At 38.5% G+C, this 20,932-nt stretch overlaps 1 protein-coding gene across 1 annotated transcript in view; it reads right to left on the reverse strand.

The window, feature by feature from the left end:
- The window catches only part of SND1 (staphylococcal nuclease and tudor domain containing 1), a 486,824-nt gene that overhangs the window by 228,222 nt on the left and 237,670 nt on the right, over positions 1-20,932 (reverse strand). The window contains exon 13 of the mRNA XM_043965422.1: positions 13,076-13,186. Within this exon, the coding sequence (XP_043821357.1) occupies positions 13,076-13,186 (111 nt within the window). The remainder of the gene's footprint in view (positions 1-13,075; positions 13,187-20,932) is intronic.

A 20,932-nucleotide genomic window follows, 5' to 3' on the forward strand; every position in this document is an offset into this window, starting at 1 on the left:
GAGGGGAAGTTGGAAGGGCAGATTACAAATGCATGAAAATATTTTTATTTTAAGGAATTTTTAAAAGTGAGACTTCATAAACTTCAAGATACCTTTTACTGAGGTTACAGATGAAATAGACCAAAATGGATTTCAGTATAAATTAAGAGCATATTATCAATCAGCAGCATTAAGCAATTAGTTTGGCCTTCCTACTGGTTACCTAGAACTTAGGAGAGGCCATCATGTCTCAGCACGGAGATAATGCTATGGAGCAGATGTAGTTTTATTAGACAGGGTGGGATACTGGCTTGAGCAAAGAAGAAAGTTGGTAAGTAAGATGTGGTGTCAATAGAAGAAGGTCAGATCCACAATAAAAATAAAGAGATTCAATGTATTTAATAGGGCACTTAGACAGTTGACAGATTTCAAAGAATCACAGAATAGAACAAGAAAGGTTGAATGTATACATCATGAAAGCTAGTTAGGGGAAGACACAAGAAAGAATAAACAAATAACAAAGAGATCTAAGACCAGGAAAAAGTATGGGGGGGGCAGAGAAACCAAATCCTAAGAAATGTAATTCCTTTTATCCAAAACAAATATGAATAAGGGTTAAAACTAGGACATTGCTGTGGAAAAGCGGACCCCATATTTACCCCTCCTGGAGTGCTGACAAGAGATAGAGTCAGGCTTTAAGAGAGAGAATAAATGAAAAGGAGTTCTTACTTCAGGGTTTTGTGGTAAAGGAAAGAAGAATTTCCTGTACCCCACACTGAGTACTAAAATATGTCTAGAGGGGGAGGGGAGAAGGAAAAGGTGAGGGTCCTTAGGTCTTATCTGTAAAGAATTACACTCTCGCACTCAGTACAATTAGAATTAAAGTGGTCTTTTATTTGGTGCCAGAAAAAGTAATAGAGTGGGAAGTCAAAGACTTCACCCCTGGGGAGGGGGGCTCAGAAACATTCTCCTCCCGGAACAAAAGTAAGGCAAAAACTTTTATAGAGGACAGATGGGGTGACCACCTGAAAATGGAAAGTTCCTATTTTTCTGGTGGGGAAAGCTTGGATGCTTGTCATATTCCTGAGAGTTGAGGTGATTTTTTTTTGAATGATAGTCCTGACCTCTGGAGTTATCTCTGTCTCCTACCTCCCATTAGGCAATAGCCACATCCAACTGACTTTCCTGCTGGAGAATTTCATTTCGCCTTACTTTTTATGTGTCTATCCTGATATCTAGTTGGTCAATCTAAATAAACTTAGCCCCTTGATTCCTCAATATGTCTTCTCACAGGAGAAACTTTTTCGGATTTATCCTAAGCCTAAATCACATCAATGCCAAGGACTGTGCTAAATGCTTTAATAAATATTATCTAATTTGATCCCCAAAAGCACCCTCGTGGGTTAGGTGTTATTATTATCCCAAATTATATAGTTGAGGAAGCTGGGGCAAATAAACTTGCCTAAAATGGCACAGCTAGTAAGGTCCTGAGCCCTATTCCAGCATAGTTCATGTGATTCCAGGCCCACTCCTCCTACTACTATAGTGCCCCCAGCTCCCTCTATAAATGCTACATAGAAGCCAAAGGTGAAGGGATGGAATAGAAGAGAGGTGGAAGGGCATGGGGGATGTTTTTGGTGCACACCAGCACCTCACTCACTGATCAAAGGCATGTCCAGCTCATGAATAAAGAGCATTTTTATGGTTGTGGTGGCAATAAATTCTATTTTTGATGATACGTCTTTCTTCTAGTTTTAGCAGTTATAGAAACAATGTATTCTTTCAAAGAAACCGTCTTTTTAAAATAGTTTCTCTTCCAAACCTTCTAAGGAAATTAAGTGGAGAATCACATATTAAATTGTAATATGGACTTGGGGCTAGAGACTCTGTTGGATGAAAAGGAAATCTAAGGGGCCTTACAACTTAAAAGTACAATTCTTTTAACTTATAAGGCATTTCCTATAGAAGAGACTGGCACTCACTGGAAAATTGAGACTCAACATTACTCTTTAAGAGATAGGCTCTCTCAATGTGCTGTAATTTGCCAAAGCTAAGTGTGAATATTCATTCTTGAGTCTAAGGCAAATATGTACACAGTCTTTCTTCTTCCTCCTCCTCTTCTTCTTCTTCTTCTTCTTTTTAGTCAGGCAATTGGGGTTAAGTGACTTGCCCAGGGTCACACAGCTAGTAAGTGTTAAGTGTCTGAGGCCGGATACTCCTGGTACTCCTGACTCCAGGGCTGGTGCTCTATCCACTGCGCCACCTAGCTGCCCCTGTATACTGTCTTAAGGACAATCAAACAGGGGTCTAGGAGGGGGAGGTAGAGGGAAGAAGAGAATATAGATTCATTGGGAGGGTTTATAAGGTAATTTAGACAAAAAAGGATCCTTCAGGTATAAGAAAATTGGAAAGTGGATTTCACATCTTCAATAGATACAAAACAGTATCTATATTTAACTATTATTCTCCCTATAGTCCTGGGAAATTAAGACAAAGAGGATCAGTCTTTATAGTAAAGGAATTAGAACTGTAGCTACCAAAAATTCTCTTCTCTTACCACTTGTCAACTGAGCTTTCAGAAAGGGGAAAAGAAAAAGTTATCAGCAAATAATAAGTTTCTTCTATCAAGGCAACAATGTATTAGATACCACAGTATTGTTGCATAAATTAAGACCAAAGAGTTTGGAACAGAAGCAGGGGTGAAAAAGGACCCAGGAAGAAACAGGATAAGGGGAAAAGAAGAAAAAAGGGCTATTTAGAGGACCAGCAGAGACCCAGATCTTCCCAACCACTTGGAAGAATTGGCCAATGACAACTGACACCCATGCATCTGCAAGCATTTAATTCTTTTCATTCAAACACTTTGTCCTCACATATGAAAACAAAGCAACTGCCCAATAATCAAATTTATCTTACTATGTTTTTAGAACTTTTACACCAACAAGTGGGGAACTGACTTTAAATACATTTATGGCCCACCAAAAAAACAAATCATTCCATGACTTTGGTATGAGTTTTTGAACAAGAGTTTCTGTAGCCAAATTATTAACCCCACTCACCAGAATTGGCATCGAAGAGTGTTGGCTATAAGCAATAAAATCCAAAGTCCCCTCAAAAAAACAAAAGAAACTGCCACTTCTGCAGATATTCAGAAGAACATGACGCAGAAACTGAAAGCATTTCTAAACGAGGTATTCCCAATAAATTGTGAGTATTCTTAACACTGATATAGTCTTATCATTGTTGGAAGCTGTCATACTTAAATAACATAACTGAGTGGGACTGTATTCATTTGGAAGTAAAACTCTGGTCTGTGCTTTTTAAAAAGCAATCTTTTCATTATTATCATTAGGTAGAAGAACAAACAAATGAAATGACTAGGACTTTATTCCCTTACCTAAAAAAATAAAGAGCAATCTGGAAGGGTTCCTCCTAGCCCCAGAATTCTATGAATCTTTGATTTGAGAGGAGCAGACATTTACAGTCAGCAATATCTGTATTAGGCTGTAAATACTCTGAGGATCAAAGTCATACATAGAGGCACAGGGAAAGCATTTATTTATGCTCTGTCTTTTTGTATTATTAAAGGTCAGTCAGTCAATGAGAATTTATTGTCTGCTATGTGGCAGGCACTGTACTAGGCACTGGGGATACAAAAAGAGGCAAAAGACAATTTCTGCCCTTGAGAATCACTGGGGAAACAACAAGCAAACAAATATGTACAAACAAGCTACATACAGGATAATCAGAAAGGGAATAAAATAAAGAGGGGTGGAAAAAGGCTTTCTGAAGAAGGTAGGATTTTAGTTGAGAAGCCATGGAAAGGAGGTGAGAAGGGGGAACATTGTAGGGATGGAGGATATCCAGGGAACATTACTGGAACTAAGAGACAGAGTGTCTTGCTTGTGGAACAGTGAAAAAGCCAGTGTTACTGTATTGAAGAGCATGGGGGGGGGGGGCGCAGCACGGGTGGGGTATGGGGTAGTTGGGGTGGGAGCGGAAGTAACAAGACTGTCAGAAGGACAAATGCCAATGTATTTGATCCTGGAGGTAATAGGGATCCACTGAAGTTTATAGAGTAGAGGGGTATAGTCAGACTAGGGTTTTAGGAAAAGAATTTTGGTGGCTGATGGAGGATAACTTATTGGTATAGAGGGAAATCTGTGGCAGGCAGACCAACCAACAAGCTTTGCAATACTCTAAGTGTGAGAAGATGAGGTCATACACCAAGGTGGCAGCAGGTATCAGAAGAGAGGAAGGCATATCCGAGAGACATTGAAATGGTGAAATTGAAAGGTCTTGGCAACAGATTGGATATGGAGGTTAAGAGATAGTGAAGAGTTGAGGATAATTCCTAGGTTGTGAACCTAGAGGACTGGGAGGGTGCTATTTGCTATTATTTCACTCTAAAAGAGAAGTTTAGAAGGGGAAAGGTTCAGGGGAAAAGAAAATGAGTTTTGTTTTATACATGTTGAGTATAAAATATCTACTGGGTATTCAGTCCAAGATGTCTATCAATTCAAGATGTCAAATAGTCATTTGGAGATGTAAGACTGAAAGCCAGCAGAGAGATTAAGGCAAGATGGGTAGATTTTGAGAATCATCAGCATAGAAATGATAATTAAATCAATAGAAGCTAATGAGATCACAAAGTAATATAAAGGGAGAAGAGTAGAAGGCCCATGATAGACCTAGTTAGTGTGTGAGATCTGGAATAGGATCCAGCAAAGAAAATTGTGAAGGAACAGTCAGGTAGATGGTAGAACCAGGAAAGAGAAGTGTCTAGAAAATGTAGAGAGAATAGAATATCAAGGAGATGAGGGTGATTTGACAGTGTCAGTGGCTGCAGAGAGGTCAAGAAGAATGAGAGTTGAGAAAAGGCTACTAGATTTTGCAGACAGGAGATCACTGGTAACTTTGGAGACGTATTTAGCTTGAATGATGAGGTCACAAGCCAGATTACAGGAAGTTAAGGAGTGAGAGGAGAGGAGTGGAGACACCTATTGTAGATGGCATCCTCAAGGAGTTTAGCTCCAAAGGGCAAAAGAAATAGAAAACATCCAGTGTGGGTTTTTTGAGAATGAGGGAGATATGGTCGTGGGCAGCAGAGATAACAATAATGTTAAAATTTATCTAGCACTTACTATGAGCCAGGCATTACACTAGGCTTTTATAAATCTCCTTTGATTCTCACAACAGCCCTGCCACGGAGGTGCTAATATTATCTCCATTTTACAATTGAGGGAAGTGGGGCAGGCAGAGGTTAAGTGACTTGTCCAGGGTCACAAAGCTACTAAGTTTCTGAGTCTGGACTGAACTCAGATTTTCCTGATTCAAAGACCAGTATTCTTATTTACTGTATCATCTGGCTGACTAGCAAAGTAACTGAAATGACAATACCACTTAACTGAGAGATTCTACTCCTAAGTATACGCTTCTGAGTAGATCTGAGGGAGAGGGAGGAAAATAAGGAGAGAGAGATTGGCAGGGAGAGGAAAGAAGGCAGGAATGGAGGGAGAGAGGAAGGGCAGAAGGAGACAGAGATATAGCTTATAAGTTAGGTTTTTCTCCTAGCATACTAAGACACAGTTATCTAAATGTATGAAGAGACATATCTTTACATAATTTTCCTATTTATAAGGATGTTTTTCAATATTTAGTTTTTAAAAATATGATGTTTCTCTTTAATTTTTTAGTATCTACCTAATGTGACTAAAGATATTTCATACTATAAGAATGAAAATGGTGAAACCTACTTAGCTAAGTGAACCATAAAGCAAGAAAGTTCCTGAACTTGTAAAGATTATTGGGAATTAGCAATATTTGAGGAAATAAGGGTGAGTAACATAACTTCCGAAATGTAACCTAGATTGTCCATAGAATCAGAAGTAGAGAGTGATGGTTATATGGAAGAATAGGAGATAAGAACTTCTGGGGGGCAGCTAGGTGGTACAGTGGATAAAGCACCAGCCTTGGATTCAGGAAGACCTGAGTCAAATCTGGCTTCAGACACTTACTAGCTGCATGACCCTGGCCAAGTCACTTAATCCTCATTGCCCTGCAAAAATAAATAAATAAATAAATGACCAACAAAGCTCACTGTAAGATCAATATGTGATTGCAACAAAAGGTGTCCAGTGAATGTGATGAATTCTGACTTTAGATAAATTTCCCTATCCCACCAAAAAAGGCAGCTTGGGCTGCCTTTCAGAGAAAAGCAATGTACAGATAGAGAGAAGAACAGCAGCTGAAGAAGGGAGCTGAGCAGCAACTCTTAATATCCTGAAGGAGAAAACTATTTGGAAATGGAGATATTACACTGTTCTCGAGAAGTGGCCGTTTGTACTGCCTTAAATGCAGATTGATTGCTTCTATTTCGATGTTGAGTGCATCATCTTGTTTGAAGAAAGAAAGAGCTAAATTTTTCCCCCATTTATCTGCATCAAGAAACCACTTCCCCTTTTAATACATTTTCCTGTTATCACATCTACTTAGCTTTGCCTATTTCCCAATACCAACATCCTTCACAAATACCCATGCTGAATACCAGTACCATCGCAACTGTGAGACCAAACTGTATAAATTCTCCTCCCTCCCCCCATATGAGGGCTGTGCATATAGATCTAAGAATTAGAAAGTGAATGAGAGGAGGAACAATTTTTAAAAATACCCCATGCTCCATATTCATCTATTACTGGCGACTTACCAATCCAAAATCTTGAAATTAAAAAAAAAATATTAATTAGATGTAAATTTAGTAGTACCATATAATAGGATTATCTATGTAGAACTGAATGGATGTTGGGAGCTTATCCAGTCCAGCCCATGGAAAGGTTAAATGATTTATTTATTCATGGCCACAGAGTAAAGTGACTGAGTTAGGATTTGAATCCAGGTCCTTCAACTCCAAAGGCAGCCATCAGTCTTTCTACTGTACCAACTTGTCCCACCTCTAAGATGGTTTGTTCAATTTCTTTCATGAAATATATTTTGTAACTTTGTCTTCTATATTAAAACAAAATTTATCAATTAAAAAAAGGACTTTTCAGTTTAGAGTTGAGAAATCGATGGTCACTTAAGTTCAGTGAAAAGGTTTTTTTCAGAGTATATCAGAAAAAAGAAGGTGGTAATTAACAGAAGCACAGAGGATAATGATAGTAATTTTTTTTTAAAAAAGACAAATATATTCAGTAGGAAAGAATGAATAGAGCTGCATGAAGGAGGAAAAAAAAAAAGGCCTGATTATAGCTGGTTACACTTAGAAGAATTTGCATTCTTCTAAATTAGATTTGTTTTGTTAGATGTTACACAGACAAAATTATAAACTATTCATATTAATTAATCTACATCACTATTTTTATTACAACACAAAGGCAAAGAAGTAGCACAGTCACCTTATAATATGTAAGAAAATGAGATTTGTTTCATGTCAAGAAGGTTAACAGATTTTGCCTTTACCCCAAAAAAAGTCAGGGAACATAGCCCAGCCTTGTTCTCCTTCCCACCACATTCTTTACATAAATCCTGAAGCTTTTTCCCTTCCTAAATGTTTCTATTGCCCTCACAATCCTAACTGTATTTTAAAGACACACCAAGAATGCTGTATCACAAGGATTCTTTGAATACATGACAAGGTACAATGCACCCACCTGCACATTGTTTTTTTTGTTGTTTGTTTTGTTTTGGTTTGGTTGGGGGCAATGAGGGTTAAGTGACTTGCCCAGGGTCACATAGCTAGTAAGTGTCAAGTGTCTGAGCCCAGATTTGAACTCAGGTCCTCCTGAATCCAGGGCTGGTGCTTTATCCACTGCACCACCCAGCTGCCTGCACCTGCACATTCTTACTCTCATTCCTCTCCCCTCTCCCCATCCCTACTCAAAATAAAATCTTTTGTGGAAATAACTTTCTCTCACCAACAGCTGACTGACACCAGAGTGCTCCTTGGGGGGAAAAGTGTTACTAACAAATTTACACCTTTGTCCCTTCAGGGTCTGTGATAGGCCAACAAATTCTTGATGGAGGTTCACAAACAGAGCAATCTATAGAAGTGAGAAAGCTTTAAGATGGCTAAAAAACCCAGAAGGTACTTTTGCCAGGATCTTAATCAGGACTGGGTCTTTTAGGGATTAAAAACTAGGGTGTGAGTGTTGGGATGGCAGAATACCAAGTTTTCTACTCTTGAAGGACATGGCTGTAAAAAAAAAAAAAAAGTCTCCTCAGTCAAATAGAATCTTCCCAACAGGCTTGGGAAGAGAAGAGCCAAATGGAGGATGAAATTTGGGCAGGTTTATGTCTGCCTCCCACAAAGGTAGACAACAGAACTCCAGACTTCTGGGCAATGAATAGACTGTAGCAGAAAATCTGAAGGGGTTATAATTCTCTACTTCTTTTCGTGAGATATTGCTAACAGATTTTTAAACTGTCCAGAATGGATTTAAATCGGCTCACATTGGACTATAAAAAGAGACTTGCTTTTTCAAAGAGAAAATGAGGTACCAAAATATACAGGCAAATATATGTATTCTTATCCTAAAATCACAGGATCTAGTTAGAAGGATTGCCATTTCTAGTTAATGAGACGTGGTTTCTGGAAAGCTCATGAAGAATTTAATAATTTTACTTTTTTAAAAAAAATGTACCCATTCCGAGCTTCAGAAACATTAAAGCAGACTCCATATGCAACGCTGCTGCTCCTCACTCAAAAAAGGGGCAAACATCTAGCCAGATTTTAATTTAATTGAAAACCAGGCTGACAGCAGAATATAACTTCCACATAATGAGGTGCTTGAAGCAAAACAAACAGGAAATGTGTCCAAATAATTGACATTCCATCACACGCTAAATCTGATGGTCACAAGTAATATGGATTATACTAGAGATTACATCATGGATGTATAGGAAAAACATGCAAGTGTGACAGAGCACAAGAAAGAAAAAAAAATGAATGGAGTAGAGAGATGAAAGAGAAGGATGAGTTTCTGTGTGTGCCTGGCACATGTGCCTATGTGCCTGCCTGCCTGCCTGCCTGCCTGTCAAGGCTAAGGAAGAAGGGCTCTAATATTGCTTCTATTAGCCAGAAGATTACTAAATTTATTCCCTCACTGATTCTGAAATCTGTTTCTAGTACATGCAATGGGATCTACTCCCCCTTTCTCTCAGGGGTCCATATTTTGCTAATGGTATTCCATGGTAATTGGTTTCCTTTGTAATCTTATGCCTCCTCTTCTATGCATTTAATAACATTATTCTAAGAAGGGGGTCCATAGATTTCATTAAACTGCCAAAGGGATCTTTGTCACAACAAAACAAAACAAACAAACAAAAAAACAACAACAAACAACAAGAAAAACACACCAAACCCCCCCCCCCCCCAACCCAACACCTTACAAATTCCTGCCTTAAGAGGACTGGCAATGTCTGAGAACATAAAACTAGAATAGGCACGCAGAAAAATCAAGAATAAATACTATGTGATCTCTATAATGGAAAAACAAAATAGCAAATGGAAATGTATAGAAAATGTTAACATGGGATATGGGGGTCACTTTCTTAGGTTTTATAGAGCCATGCAGGTTCAGGAGAAGTTTTGGCAAAAGCATGGTTCAGCTGTACCAGGCATCTGTCTTCCTTCCTCCCCTCCCCAAAAGAAAGGTTGTTAAGTGGGAAGGCTTTTCAACAGAGCCTATGTGAGAAAAAAAGACCCAAGAGTCCATGCAAATGGCAAAACCTTATCTTGGCGGGACACAAGGCAATGGGGGAAGAGGCGGCTGGCAAAAGACAAGTGAGCCAAAAAAGGAAGGCCATCATTTGGGAATTTTGTGTTTTGTTTGTCTCTTAAATTAGGCGAGAGATGGCTTTATGCGAACTGCAGTTCAGGCTTCCAAAAAACTGCAAAGAGCTTGAAGAAAGAAGACCTTTAAAAAAAGGTCTACAGGTAGAAACAAGCACGTGCTGGTTTCCAGCAAGCAGGTGTGTGCACTTAAAAACATTGAGCCAGTTGTAAATTGGCAGTAATATTCTTCTTTCTGTCTCAGCTTGTCTCCCAAAGTGCTCACTGTTCATCTCTCTCTGAGCTCCCATCAGTGTAAGATAGGAAGAGCTGGCAGATCAGGCCAGAGTAAACAGCCACCCCAGAACCCCTAGAAAGTTCACTGACTCCTATGCTCAGTGCAAAGCCAGCTGCACTGACTCAAGCAGAGAGACAAGTTTACAGGCTGCCCTTTACCCAAGTTTACCATGTTCTTCTAAAAGGGTAAGTGGACACAAAGTATTCTGGAAGGAAAAGTCTACAGAAGAGCATAATCACTGGCATGACCAAGGGCAAATGTGGAGGAAGACCACTAAGCAAGGGAGTGAGTCAAAGCTGTCTTTAGTAATGAACTGTCACAGTTCTGAGGCCTAGGGGATACAAATGAAGACCTTTCCCTGAAACCTTGCTCTATTATTTCCTCAAAGAGTTTCCCAGTGAATGCTTGATGGAAATGTAGTAGATGTCATTAATTTGGCCTTGCTAATAATTGGTTACAGGACCTCGTGAATTTTTTCTTGGTAAATTAATTCAAATTGCCTTGGATCGGAACATAATCAATAAAGATTTTTAAAAGAGTGAAAGAGGCAAGCAAAAGGCAGTTAAGTGACAGCCATGCAGCAGGAAGCTATGGGGTCAGAACCAAACCTGTTCTTGTTTAGAGGCTCTATTCAAGGCTTAAGAAAAGAAGTAAACAACTCACTAATGAGATCTTCAGAGGACACTTAGCTGGGAGGTGCTGAGGCCTCCAAGATAGAGGCAAAAAATAAGAAGGTAAAAATTAAAATTAGAAAACGTAGCTAAGACAACTCAGGAAAAATAATCCCAAACCCAGGTATTCAAAAGACACAGGGCAGCAGCATCCACTAAAAAGATAAATGAGGTGACATGGTACTTAGTGAAACATGTGCTGGTACTTGCTCTGAGAAGTGTAATAAAAGTTAGAGTGGGAGATAGCATGGTAGTGGAGGTGCCTCAAACTACAATGCAAGACCAGGGAGTTGGGAAGTAATAAGTATTGAGAGGATGCTGATTTTTCTTTCCTAGACTCTTAGTACTGAATGGTATGGTGGAAATCTATTTAATTCAACCCTGTCATTTGCCAGATGAAAAACTGAGTCCTAAAGAAGCAATTTATCTAAGATCATACAGCCAATTGTTGGCAGAATAAAACCTAGAACCCTAGTCTGCTAATTCCTAGCTCAGTGGTTTTTCATTCATCTGCATGATCACAGTTTAACACATTATCACATCATCACATAGCATTTTGATCTGGCCAATTGTCCCTGTCTTTCCTAGTTTATAAAACTTTAATGTTCTATTAGCTTCACACTTTTGGGGTTTGAGAGTCATCACTTTCATGCATTTTACTGATACAATACCTGCAAAGAAAAACTTTTGTGACATGCAATGGCTCATTTTGGGAATTTCATTGCTTTTCTAGTGGGAAAGACTATGGGAATCTCATTTAATGCAACCTGGACTCAAGGTAATAACTGCAGCAGGTTTCTCCATCAGTCTGTCTGAATGAATCAACAATCATTTTCAAGGAATTCAGCTTAAGTGATCAAACATCCTATCAACTATACTCCTCTAACTCATAATTAATACCAGAATAAAAATCTGCTTTATTAAATAAAATTAAAAGTCTGTAATATCTGTGCTTGTTTGTCAAAACATACCTATGACATGCCTATTTCTAAAAGCAATATGAAAACCTTATTCATCCTCAATCTTTAGTGAAGTCCTAAAAATTATTACCATGTTTCCAACATTCCTAACAAACTCTTCTTTTTTTGGCACTTCTAAGCAACAGAAATAAGTGAATTATAAACTCTTTTGAAATTTCACTACTGTAATGGGCATACTACCACCATGCTCTCTAGTTCTCTCTTTGTAACTTTCATACTCATAGTATCTTACAATCATTTTTCTACTAACCAGGACAAATGGGATCTACATGGATCCAATGTCATCATCTCTTTTTTTCTCTGCAAATTGAAAACATACAATCCCCATCCAATAAACAAAAGGAAAACTAACTTGGGCTACCTTTCAGAGTGTTCATGATAGGCATTGATAAATGCTCAATAAACAAAAAATTATTTCCTATTCCCTTGCCTCCAAGCAAGAATCAGATCCTTATTATTCCTCTGGGAAAAGCCCATTAGGCAAAGTTCAAAACATCAGAGATCCCTGACAGACTGATTGCTTGGCTGACATTCTGCATGACAACCCAGACGTAATCTACTTATCAACACGTGGCATGGCCTTACAAGGAAATGCCATAGCCTGGAATAATCTTCTGGGTCTAAGAGCAAGAAAAACACTGCCAAGTATGAAGTCGAAATCCAGTTTGTGCCTAGGTTTATTTCTTCTCTTTATGTCTTACTGAGACAGAAACAGTCCTTTAACAATTAAACAGGTATTACATCATCTGAACTGTCTGTTATATTAAGTGAAGGACAGTAGCTTTTCCATCTCTGACAGGCCCTTCCAATAACTTCCACAAAAAAAAGGTTAAATTTCGAACAGGGTCAAGCATTTTGTTGTATGGTTCAAAGTGGTTCCCCAAAGTACCTCACTTATTAGAAGCATGAACTCATATACTACTGGGACCAAGTGACATGAATCTCCTTGGGAATGGTTCTTAAGGTCTGTCAATGGCAGGAAATGGTACCATATAGTCTGAATACCCTTGGGGTGCTTAGCCATAGGAAAAAGCACACTGGTGAAATGTCAAAGTCTTTCTTAAACATTTTCCTGCCAGCTGTCAGAAGTGTGAAGACAAAACTCATTTCTTAATAAATATATTCATTTCCTCTATACATGAAAAAAGGTTTCTAGGTGGAAAAATAGGTGTTGAGGAGTAGTGGATTCTGGTGGGAAATAAAGAGAAGATGTAGTATGTATATAAGCAGGGCTCCAGGGGTAGCAGCTAGAAAATAACAGCATTAACTATATCAAGAATTTATTTTTATTTTAAAATATGATTTGTTTTGTATAGGTTTAAAATAAGAGTGGCTTCACATTCCCAAATTTTCATGAAAAAAAATTAATTGATCCTACCTGGCCTCGGCAGCCAGTAGTTCGTCATAGTGGGAAGACCTCTGGTCATCATCTTGCCTGTAGCGGATCACCGTAGCCAGTCCTTTGCTGACAAGGGCCTCAGCAATGTTTCTGCAACACAGTAGATAAGCCAATCAGCAACAGATGTAGGTTTAAAAATTCAGTCAAATGGAATAACAGCAATAAGAATCTATAGATACTGATAGAATTGCCTCTTTGCCTCTAGTCCTTCCCTACCCTGCCCTCTCTACCGCCCTCCCCCCCCCCCCCCCCGCAAAAAAATAGATCAATGATCTTAAATGCTCAGAAACCAAGAATCAAGATCCCCTTGGTGGGTAGAGGCATGTTCTTTCCCACATACATAAAATGTGGCAGTGAATTATTGAGAGATCAAATTAGGCTGAACTCCTTTGGCTACAGAAAGACAAAACCTGTCCCTACTTTCTGAAAACAAAAATTAAGCTCTAAAATTTTAGACCTAAATTTTTTTTTAAATCACTAATATCACTTAAATCCCATTCTTTCCCATCTTCTTTCTAGACCACTTCTGGTTGCATCTGAAATAAAAATGGAATAAATGGAATCTAGTCTTCCCCACATGTGGTATGCCCAATGCGAAAACATTCAAAATTAGTCAACAGAATAGAAAATACCGCCACTATTGTACTGACAATGCTTTGGGATTTATGTTTTGTTTTTAATTAATGGAAGTGGGGATAGCTTGAAAATAATATTCCTGAGAACATTTTACTTTCCTCTGGGGAAGGGCTAAAAATAAAAGACTTCTGGGGAAATCCAAATCCCTGTGTAAAAGGTCCTATTTTTACTGGTATGTAGTAATTCTCTCCCACCCCCGAAATCTCAGAAGACTCCCAGACAAAATGTAGCACCTCAATGGAGGCCTTATTTAAACACATGAACAAGAACTGCACAGGATGTGAAAATATCAATCTACTCTCTTATAATGAATCTCCTATAATAAGTTTTATTTATATGATCTAATGCAAAGAAAAGTAAGTTGAGTCAAGAAAACAATGTATACTATGAGTAGAAAAAAAAATCCAAGTGAATGTTAATATCTCATTTTTTCCCAATTAACAAGTATTTATTTTTCTCTCCCTTTCACTTTTTATTCCCTACATTAAGAACAAATAAATCTTTATAAAAAATATACTTATTTAAGTAAAACAAATTCCCATATTGGCCATGTCCAAAACAATGTGTCTCCTTTTGTATATTTAATCTATCATCTCTGGGTCAGGAAATAAGTAGCATGCATTATCATCAAAACTCTGGAATCATGGTTGAGCATTGTGTTGATCAGTGCAACTAAATCTTTGAAAGTGTTTTTTTTTTTTTACAGTTCCTATTTTTGTCCAGATTCTGTTTACTTTTTATGCATTATTTACCAAAGGAATAAGTGCTATGTACAGCAAAACTACAGATGATACAAAACTACGAGACAGCTAACATACTAAATGATATGAGCTATCATTGGAATTTTCCATCTTTGGCTCTAACTAGTGTGAACTCCACAGAAAAAGATGCTCCCATGCTGGGAGGATCCACTTTTGTTCTTCTCCCATCCTCCACTTTCCAGCTACCTTATCTTTCTTCATTAGATTTCAAGCTCCTTGAAGGTAGGAGCTGTCTTTTATTTTTCTTACTTTTATCCCCAGTGCTTAGCACAGTTCCTGGTATGAAGTAGGTACTTAATAAATATTTATTGAACTGACTACTAAGGCTGAATTTAGTAAGATGAGATTCAGTAAGAACAAATTTAAAGTCTTTATAGGTGGGTTTAAAAAAATCAACTCTGCATGTCAAAGATAAGGGAGAGGGATGGTTAGATAGTAGTCCGTCTGAAGAAGATCCAAGAGTTTTAGTGGACTACAAATTAAACATGAGTCAGCATTGAAATCCCCTTGTTTTATACACGAGTCAGCATTGTGATGTGGAAGGCAAAAAGGCTAATGTGATCCCTTGCTACAGAGAGAGGCAAAGCTCCCAAGAAGGAGGAATTGATAATTCCTTTGTATTCTGCCCTGGTAATAACACACCTGGGCTATCTAGAGTGTTCAACTCTAGGTATCTCAGCACTCATCACAATTCTAGATGCTTAATAAAAGCTAGCTGAGGGGAAGCTAGGAGGCACAGTGGATAAAGCACTGGCCCTGGATTCAGGAGGACCTGAGTTCAAATCCAGCCTCAGACACTTGACATGGACTACCTGTGTGACCCTGGGCAATTCACTTAACCCTCATTGCTCTGCAAAAAACAAACAAACAGATAAATAAATAAATAAAAATTAATAACAAAATTAAATTAAAAGAAAAAAAGCTAGCTGACTAAGGGACACAATTTCAGAACAACACTGAGTTGGATAATGATTATAAGAGGAAAACCAGGATGGTAAGGAACCTTAAGTCCCTGACATATGAGGATCCAAGTGAAGGAACTGGGCATATTCAATGAAGAAGAGAAGACCAAGGGGGTAGACATGACAGGTATTTTCAAGTATTTGAAAGGTTATGTAAAGGGGAAATTAGATTTGTTTTGCTTAGTGCCAAAAGGCAGAAATAGGAACAATGGATAGATTTCATAAAGAAGGAAATTTAAGCTTGATATAAAACAAAAACAAAACAAACACTTCTGAATAAATTATGAGCTTTACAGAAGTAGTATCAGTTGCTCTGAAGATTAATAGAATTGCCCTCATTGGATATCTTCAAGCAGAGACTGGATACCCATCTGGCAGATTATGTTATAAAAGAAATTATTTACAGGTATGGGTTGAACTAGATGTTTGCTGAGGTCCCTTCTAACTCTCAAATTTTGTGACTTTATGTGCTATGAAAAACCATAAAATTTAGACCCAGAAGGGAGTCAACAAATTATCTCATTGAAATCCCCTTGTTTTGAGATTCAGAAAAAAGAAATGACCTGCCTAAGATCACACAAAGTGTAGCAAGTCAAGACTCAAATCACATGTCTTCTAACTACCAAGTGTTCTTTCCACCATGTGAGGTGGACCCCCAGGAAGACAAACTATAAATGAACATAGAGAAAAGTTGGTGGAAATCCAGCTATTTCTTATTTTATTTTATTTTTTTGTGGAGCAATGAGGATTAAGTGGGTTGCCCAGGGTCACACAGCTAGTAAGGGTCAAGTGTCTGAGGCCAGATTTGAACTCAGGTCCTCCTGAAATCAGGGCTGGTGCTTTATCCACTGCACCACCTAGCAGCCCAAGCCAGCTATTTCTGAAGCATGGATCCATATGGAAGCAAATGCAATTCAAGGGAAAGAAAGATGACAGTAGATCTCATACATTCCTGAGTGTAACTCTGTGACCACCCCTCAAATAGGCAACATTCAAAACAATGCAACCCAATGGACTCCTGATTGCATCAAATAAGAATTCTTGTTCAGTTTATTTGCCAAAATATATCAGACTCAAGATAAGGGGGAAAGAAGGGGAAGGGGGATGCTTCTAAACATGGTAAAGAGTAAGGATTAGCTTTGTTATTTTATTGAAAACAACATTTTACAGTTTACAAAACACTTTCCTTAAAACAAATCTCTGAAATCTGCAATACAATATTATTAGACAACATGGAAACAACTACATACAAAAAATTAGAAACAATCAATAGAGAGAAGGCACTAGGAGGAATTGGACTCTAGAATTATTTGCTTGAACATCCTTTTGAAATAAAACTCTAGCTCAGAGAAACTAGACAGAGAGCTGGAAGGGACTCTGCCTCAAAGAACATCTAACCCTTTAAATGAAGGGATTCAAAAAGATAAGAAAATGCTAACAGAGAAAGGTGAAGTGAGTTGCCCAATTGTGTATTTAGAATTAAAGGATTTTCACCACCAAACAGAAGATTTTGTATTTGCTCCCGTAGGCAAAGAGCCACTTGTTGTTTGTCCTTCATTTTCTTTTTCTTTTTCCTTTTTTGTGAGGCAATTGGGGTTAAGTGACTTGCCCAGGATCACACAGCTAGTAAGTGTCAAGTGTCTGAGGTCAGATTTGAACTCAGGACCTCCTGAATCCGGGGCTGGTGCTCTATCCACTACGCCACCTAGCTGCCCCTCATCCATTTTCAAAGAGGACTAATGACATCAAGGAATGATGTTTTGACTTTTGTGTGAATTGGATTTAAGTGAGGCAGAGCTACAGAGTCATCAGCCTCATTCTGTCTTCCAGAATCACAGAAGTCCAGTGAGGCAAGGCTGGTGATGGCCCTGGACGTAGTGGATGACCTTGGCATCTTCTATGTCTGACCAAGCTCTGTGGGTAGGAGAAGACACAGCTGAACCTGTGCTTCAGGAAAAATGCTTTGGTGGATGAATGGAGGATGGTTTGGAATGGGGAGAGACTTAAGGCAGGAGGTCCACCAGCAGGATACTTCAATATTCCAGGAACTAGGTGATGAGGGCCTGCACTAGAGTGGTGGCAATGTCAGAGGAGAGAAAGGAACATATATATATATAAAAGATGTAGAGGTCAAACTGACAGGCCCTGGCAGTCGACTGGATGGGATGGGGGTAGAGTTGGGAGACAGTGAGGAATAGAGGATGACAATTTAGGTTACAAGCATGAAGGACTGAGAGGAGAGTGTTAACCTTGATAGTAATAAGGAAGTCAGGAAGGGGTAGGTCTTAGGAGTAAAGATAATGAAAATAACTGGACATGTTGAATTTAAGATATCTAATTGGCCATCCAGTTGAAGATATCTGAAAGGCAGTTGGAGATGAGATGATGAGATCGCCGAGTGAAGTTGTCTAGAGGGAGAAGAGAAGAGGGCCCAAGAGAGAACCCTGAAGGACATCTATGGTTAGAGGGCATGATCTGTTTAAGTATCCAGCAAGGGAGGCTGAGAAGAAGTCAAATTCATTAACAGCTAGAAGATGGCAGAAGTAGGAAAGGGGAAAAAAGGAAAGATTTAGGATAAAGGGAAAGAGATGAATGGCATTTAGTTGGAACTTTAAAATAGGAGGAACTGGTAGACAGGAGAACCTGGAGAGAGGAGTGTCCTAAAAACCTAGAGAGAAGAGAGTATCAAGGAGAAGAGAGAAATTGGCTATGTCAAAAGCTGCAGAAAGGTGGAGGAGAATATGGTTTGAGAAAAGGCTATTGGATTTGGCAATTAAGACATCACTGGTAAGTTTGGAGACAGCAATTTTGGTGAAATGATGAGGTTGGAAGCCTTAAAGAAGAGAAAATACACCTTCTCCACCTCCCACGCCTTATTTGAAGAAATAAAGAGACTCTCGATATTTAACACTGCATATACTCTCAAACCTACTTGCTGTATTGGTTTGTTTTGCTGAATTACTTTACTTCTCTCTGGGTAGGAAAGAGGAAGGACAGTTACAGAAATAAAGATGATATAAAAATAAGAGTTAACAAGCAGTAAAGGAGATGATTGGGGTGGATGAACAGGAGGAAGGAGACATACAAATAATGCGATATTAATGGTCTTTAGCCTCTACTTCCCTCAATGCTCCATAAATAACCATAGTGCATTTGACAAAAAGATTTGGTTGTAGGATTCACAGGGATGAAGGATGGCTTTAAAATTCTACACTAAAATTCTTCAGGACTATCAAATTTTCCTCATACTTGCTCTCCTAACTATCTTATCCTCATTCTAAGTTCTAAACAGAGACACAATAATTGTCAATGTCTTGGGTATTTGGACAGAGACGAGTCTTTTTTTTTAAATGTCACAAAACAATTCCTTTTGTAATATAGACTGTGTTGTCTTAATTAAGAAAAAACTAATTTCATCTCAAGAATATTGAAAAATTCATAATACCACATTTAATAAGCAGGCCAAACATGGGTATTTCAGAAAAACCTTGGGAATGGGAATTTAATATAGGGTGATATAGAATGAATCTTAGCCAAACTCTCCTTCAATGAGTTAAAGAGCCAAAACTTCCTGCATCTTTTCTTCTTCCTTTCTCTTTCCTTTTCTGCCCTTTCAAACCCAGATTTTTTTTTTGAAAAATGAATTTAAGTTGTCTGGCTGACATGACATCATTCCTGAGTACACCAGCAATTCTCCTCTAATTACACAGGCCAGGCACAGCACAGGAGGAGTTTCAGCAGCCTCAGTTATTCAGCAGGAAGTCACCCTTTCCCAGTACTGGCCAAAAGCAGGAAGTAAATGATTGGGAGGATCGTAAATGCTTCTTTAAATTCAGAGAGAAGGAGTGAAGAATGTCTATGCAAACATCGTCAGGTGGTAGGGATACATACAAACATTACTTAGTGCCAGCTCATACTTTCAAGTATCTCTTAAGAGAGGCAAAAAGAATTATAAAAGGGAGAGAGGCATGGAGGGATGGAGGGATGGATGGAGAGTGTGTGTGTGCGCGTATGAGCATGTGCATGTGCACATGGAAGAAAAGTAGAGGTGAGGGAGATTTATACCTTGACATCTCTCTCCTTATGTTTGCTCCAGCCTATGGTGATTCCAAATTGTTTCAATCTAAGGAGCTTTAGAAACATTAATTTCTACATTCTTCATGCGACTACTGAGAGAAATTTCGTGGAGCAATATAAACTTGACATAAACAATACCAAGATTCTTGAATGACAGATGATAAGTGAAAGGATGCATATTATGGGGGGAAAACTAAGGCTAGAATATCAGAGAACCCTAAGGAATAGGAATGAACTTTAGTGTGATCTGAAGTTACTTGATGCAGTGGTCATGGGGGGGGGGGGGGTTGAGGCAATTGGGGTTAAGTGACTTGCCCAGGGTCACACAGCTAGTAAGTGTCAATTATCTGAGGCTGGATTTGAACTCAGGTACTCCTGACTTCAGGGCCTGTGCTCTATCTACTGCACCACCTAGCTGCCCCTAGTGGTCATTTTTAACAAAGTAAAATATACTATGGAATATATACCACAGAATCATTCCAAAGGAATGTGCATTCCCAAGAAAACTGAATTCTACTAATTTCAGCATTGTAATTAGAAGTACACCAGTAAAGGGGCAATTTGTTCAAACAATGACAAATCAAACTCAAACTGTATTCAGAAGGAATGACCCTTAGTATCAATAAACTACTCTTAAATTCACAGAAAGCATTTCTTCCAGGAGGGTGTATCATTGTCTCACGGGTAGGGTGCTATGTATGGATTTTTAATAATAATCATGATTTTGCTAATTACATAGCTTTACTTTACTGGAACTCAGTTTCTTCTGTAAAATAAAGAAGCTGGGCTTAAATATTTCAGAAGATCCCATCCAAACCTAAACAGTTTATGATTCTAAATAAACAGAAGGAAACAGGACTGAAGAAATAATTATAAGAATAGACCCACAACTAGACTTGTCTTGTGAAGTGAAAATCTTCTGTTATCCAGAGATAAGAGATATTAATAATTTGGTCTCACAGAACCAGAGAGAGGGGGAGAGAGAGAAGGAGAGGGGGGAAGGGGAAGACAAAGAAAAAATAATTTTCTAAAAGTTATTAAAATATCAGACCCCATTGTGACTTTTGGCACCTCCTATATATCTATACAGGAATCCAATAAGTGCTGGGGTCATTCTCTAAGAAGAGGATATAGAGAAGGAACAAGAAAAAGGCAAACATACAAATGAGAGATGAGGACCTAGAAAGTTTAGGGCTGAGGAGAAACTTCCTTCCTCAGTTTGAGAGAGAATATTCTTCCTGGCATATATTCATAGAGAGCCTTATAAGAAACCTATTAAGTACTTCACTTATGAAAGGAGAATGTGCTTGGGCTCACACGTTGGTTACCAGGCATGTCAAGGGATCAAATAACTTGAGGTCTTTTGGGGATGAGAAATTGCAGTCTCAAGTCTGGGATAG

The sequence above is a fragment of the Dromiciops gliroides genome, chromosome 5 (assembly GCF_019393635.1).
Source record: "Dromiciops gliroides isolate mDroGli1 chromosome 5, mDroGli1.pri, whole genome shotgun sequence".
NCBI classification, from domain to species: Eukaryota; Metazoa; Chordata; class Mammalia; order Microbiotheria; family Microbiotheriidae; genus Dromiciops; species Dromiciops gliroides.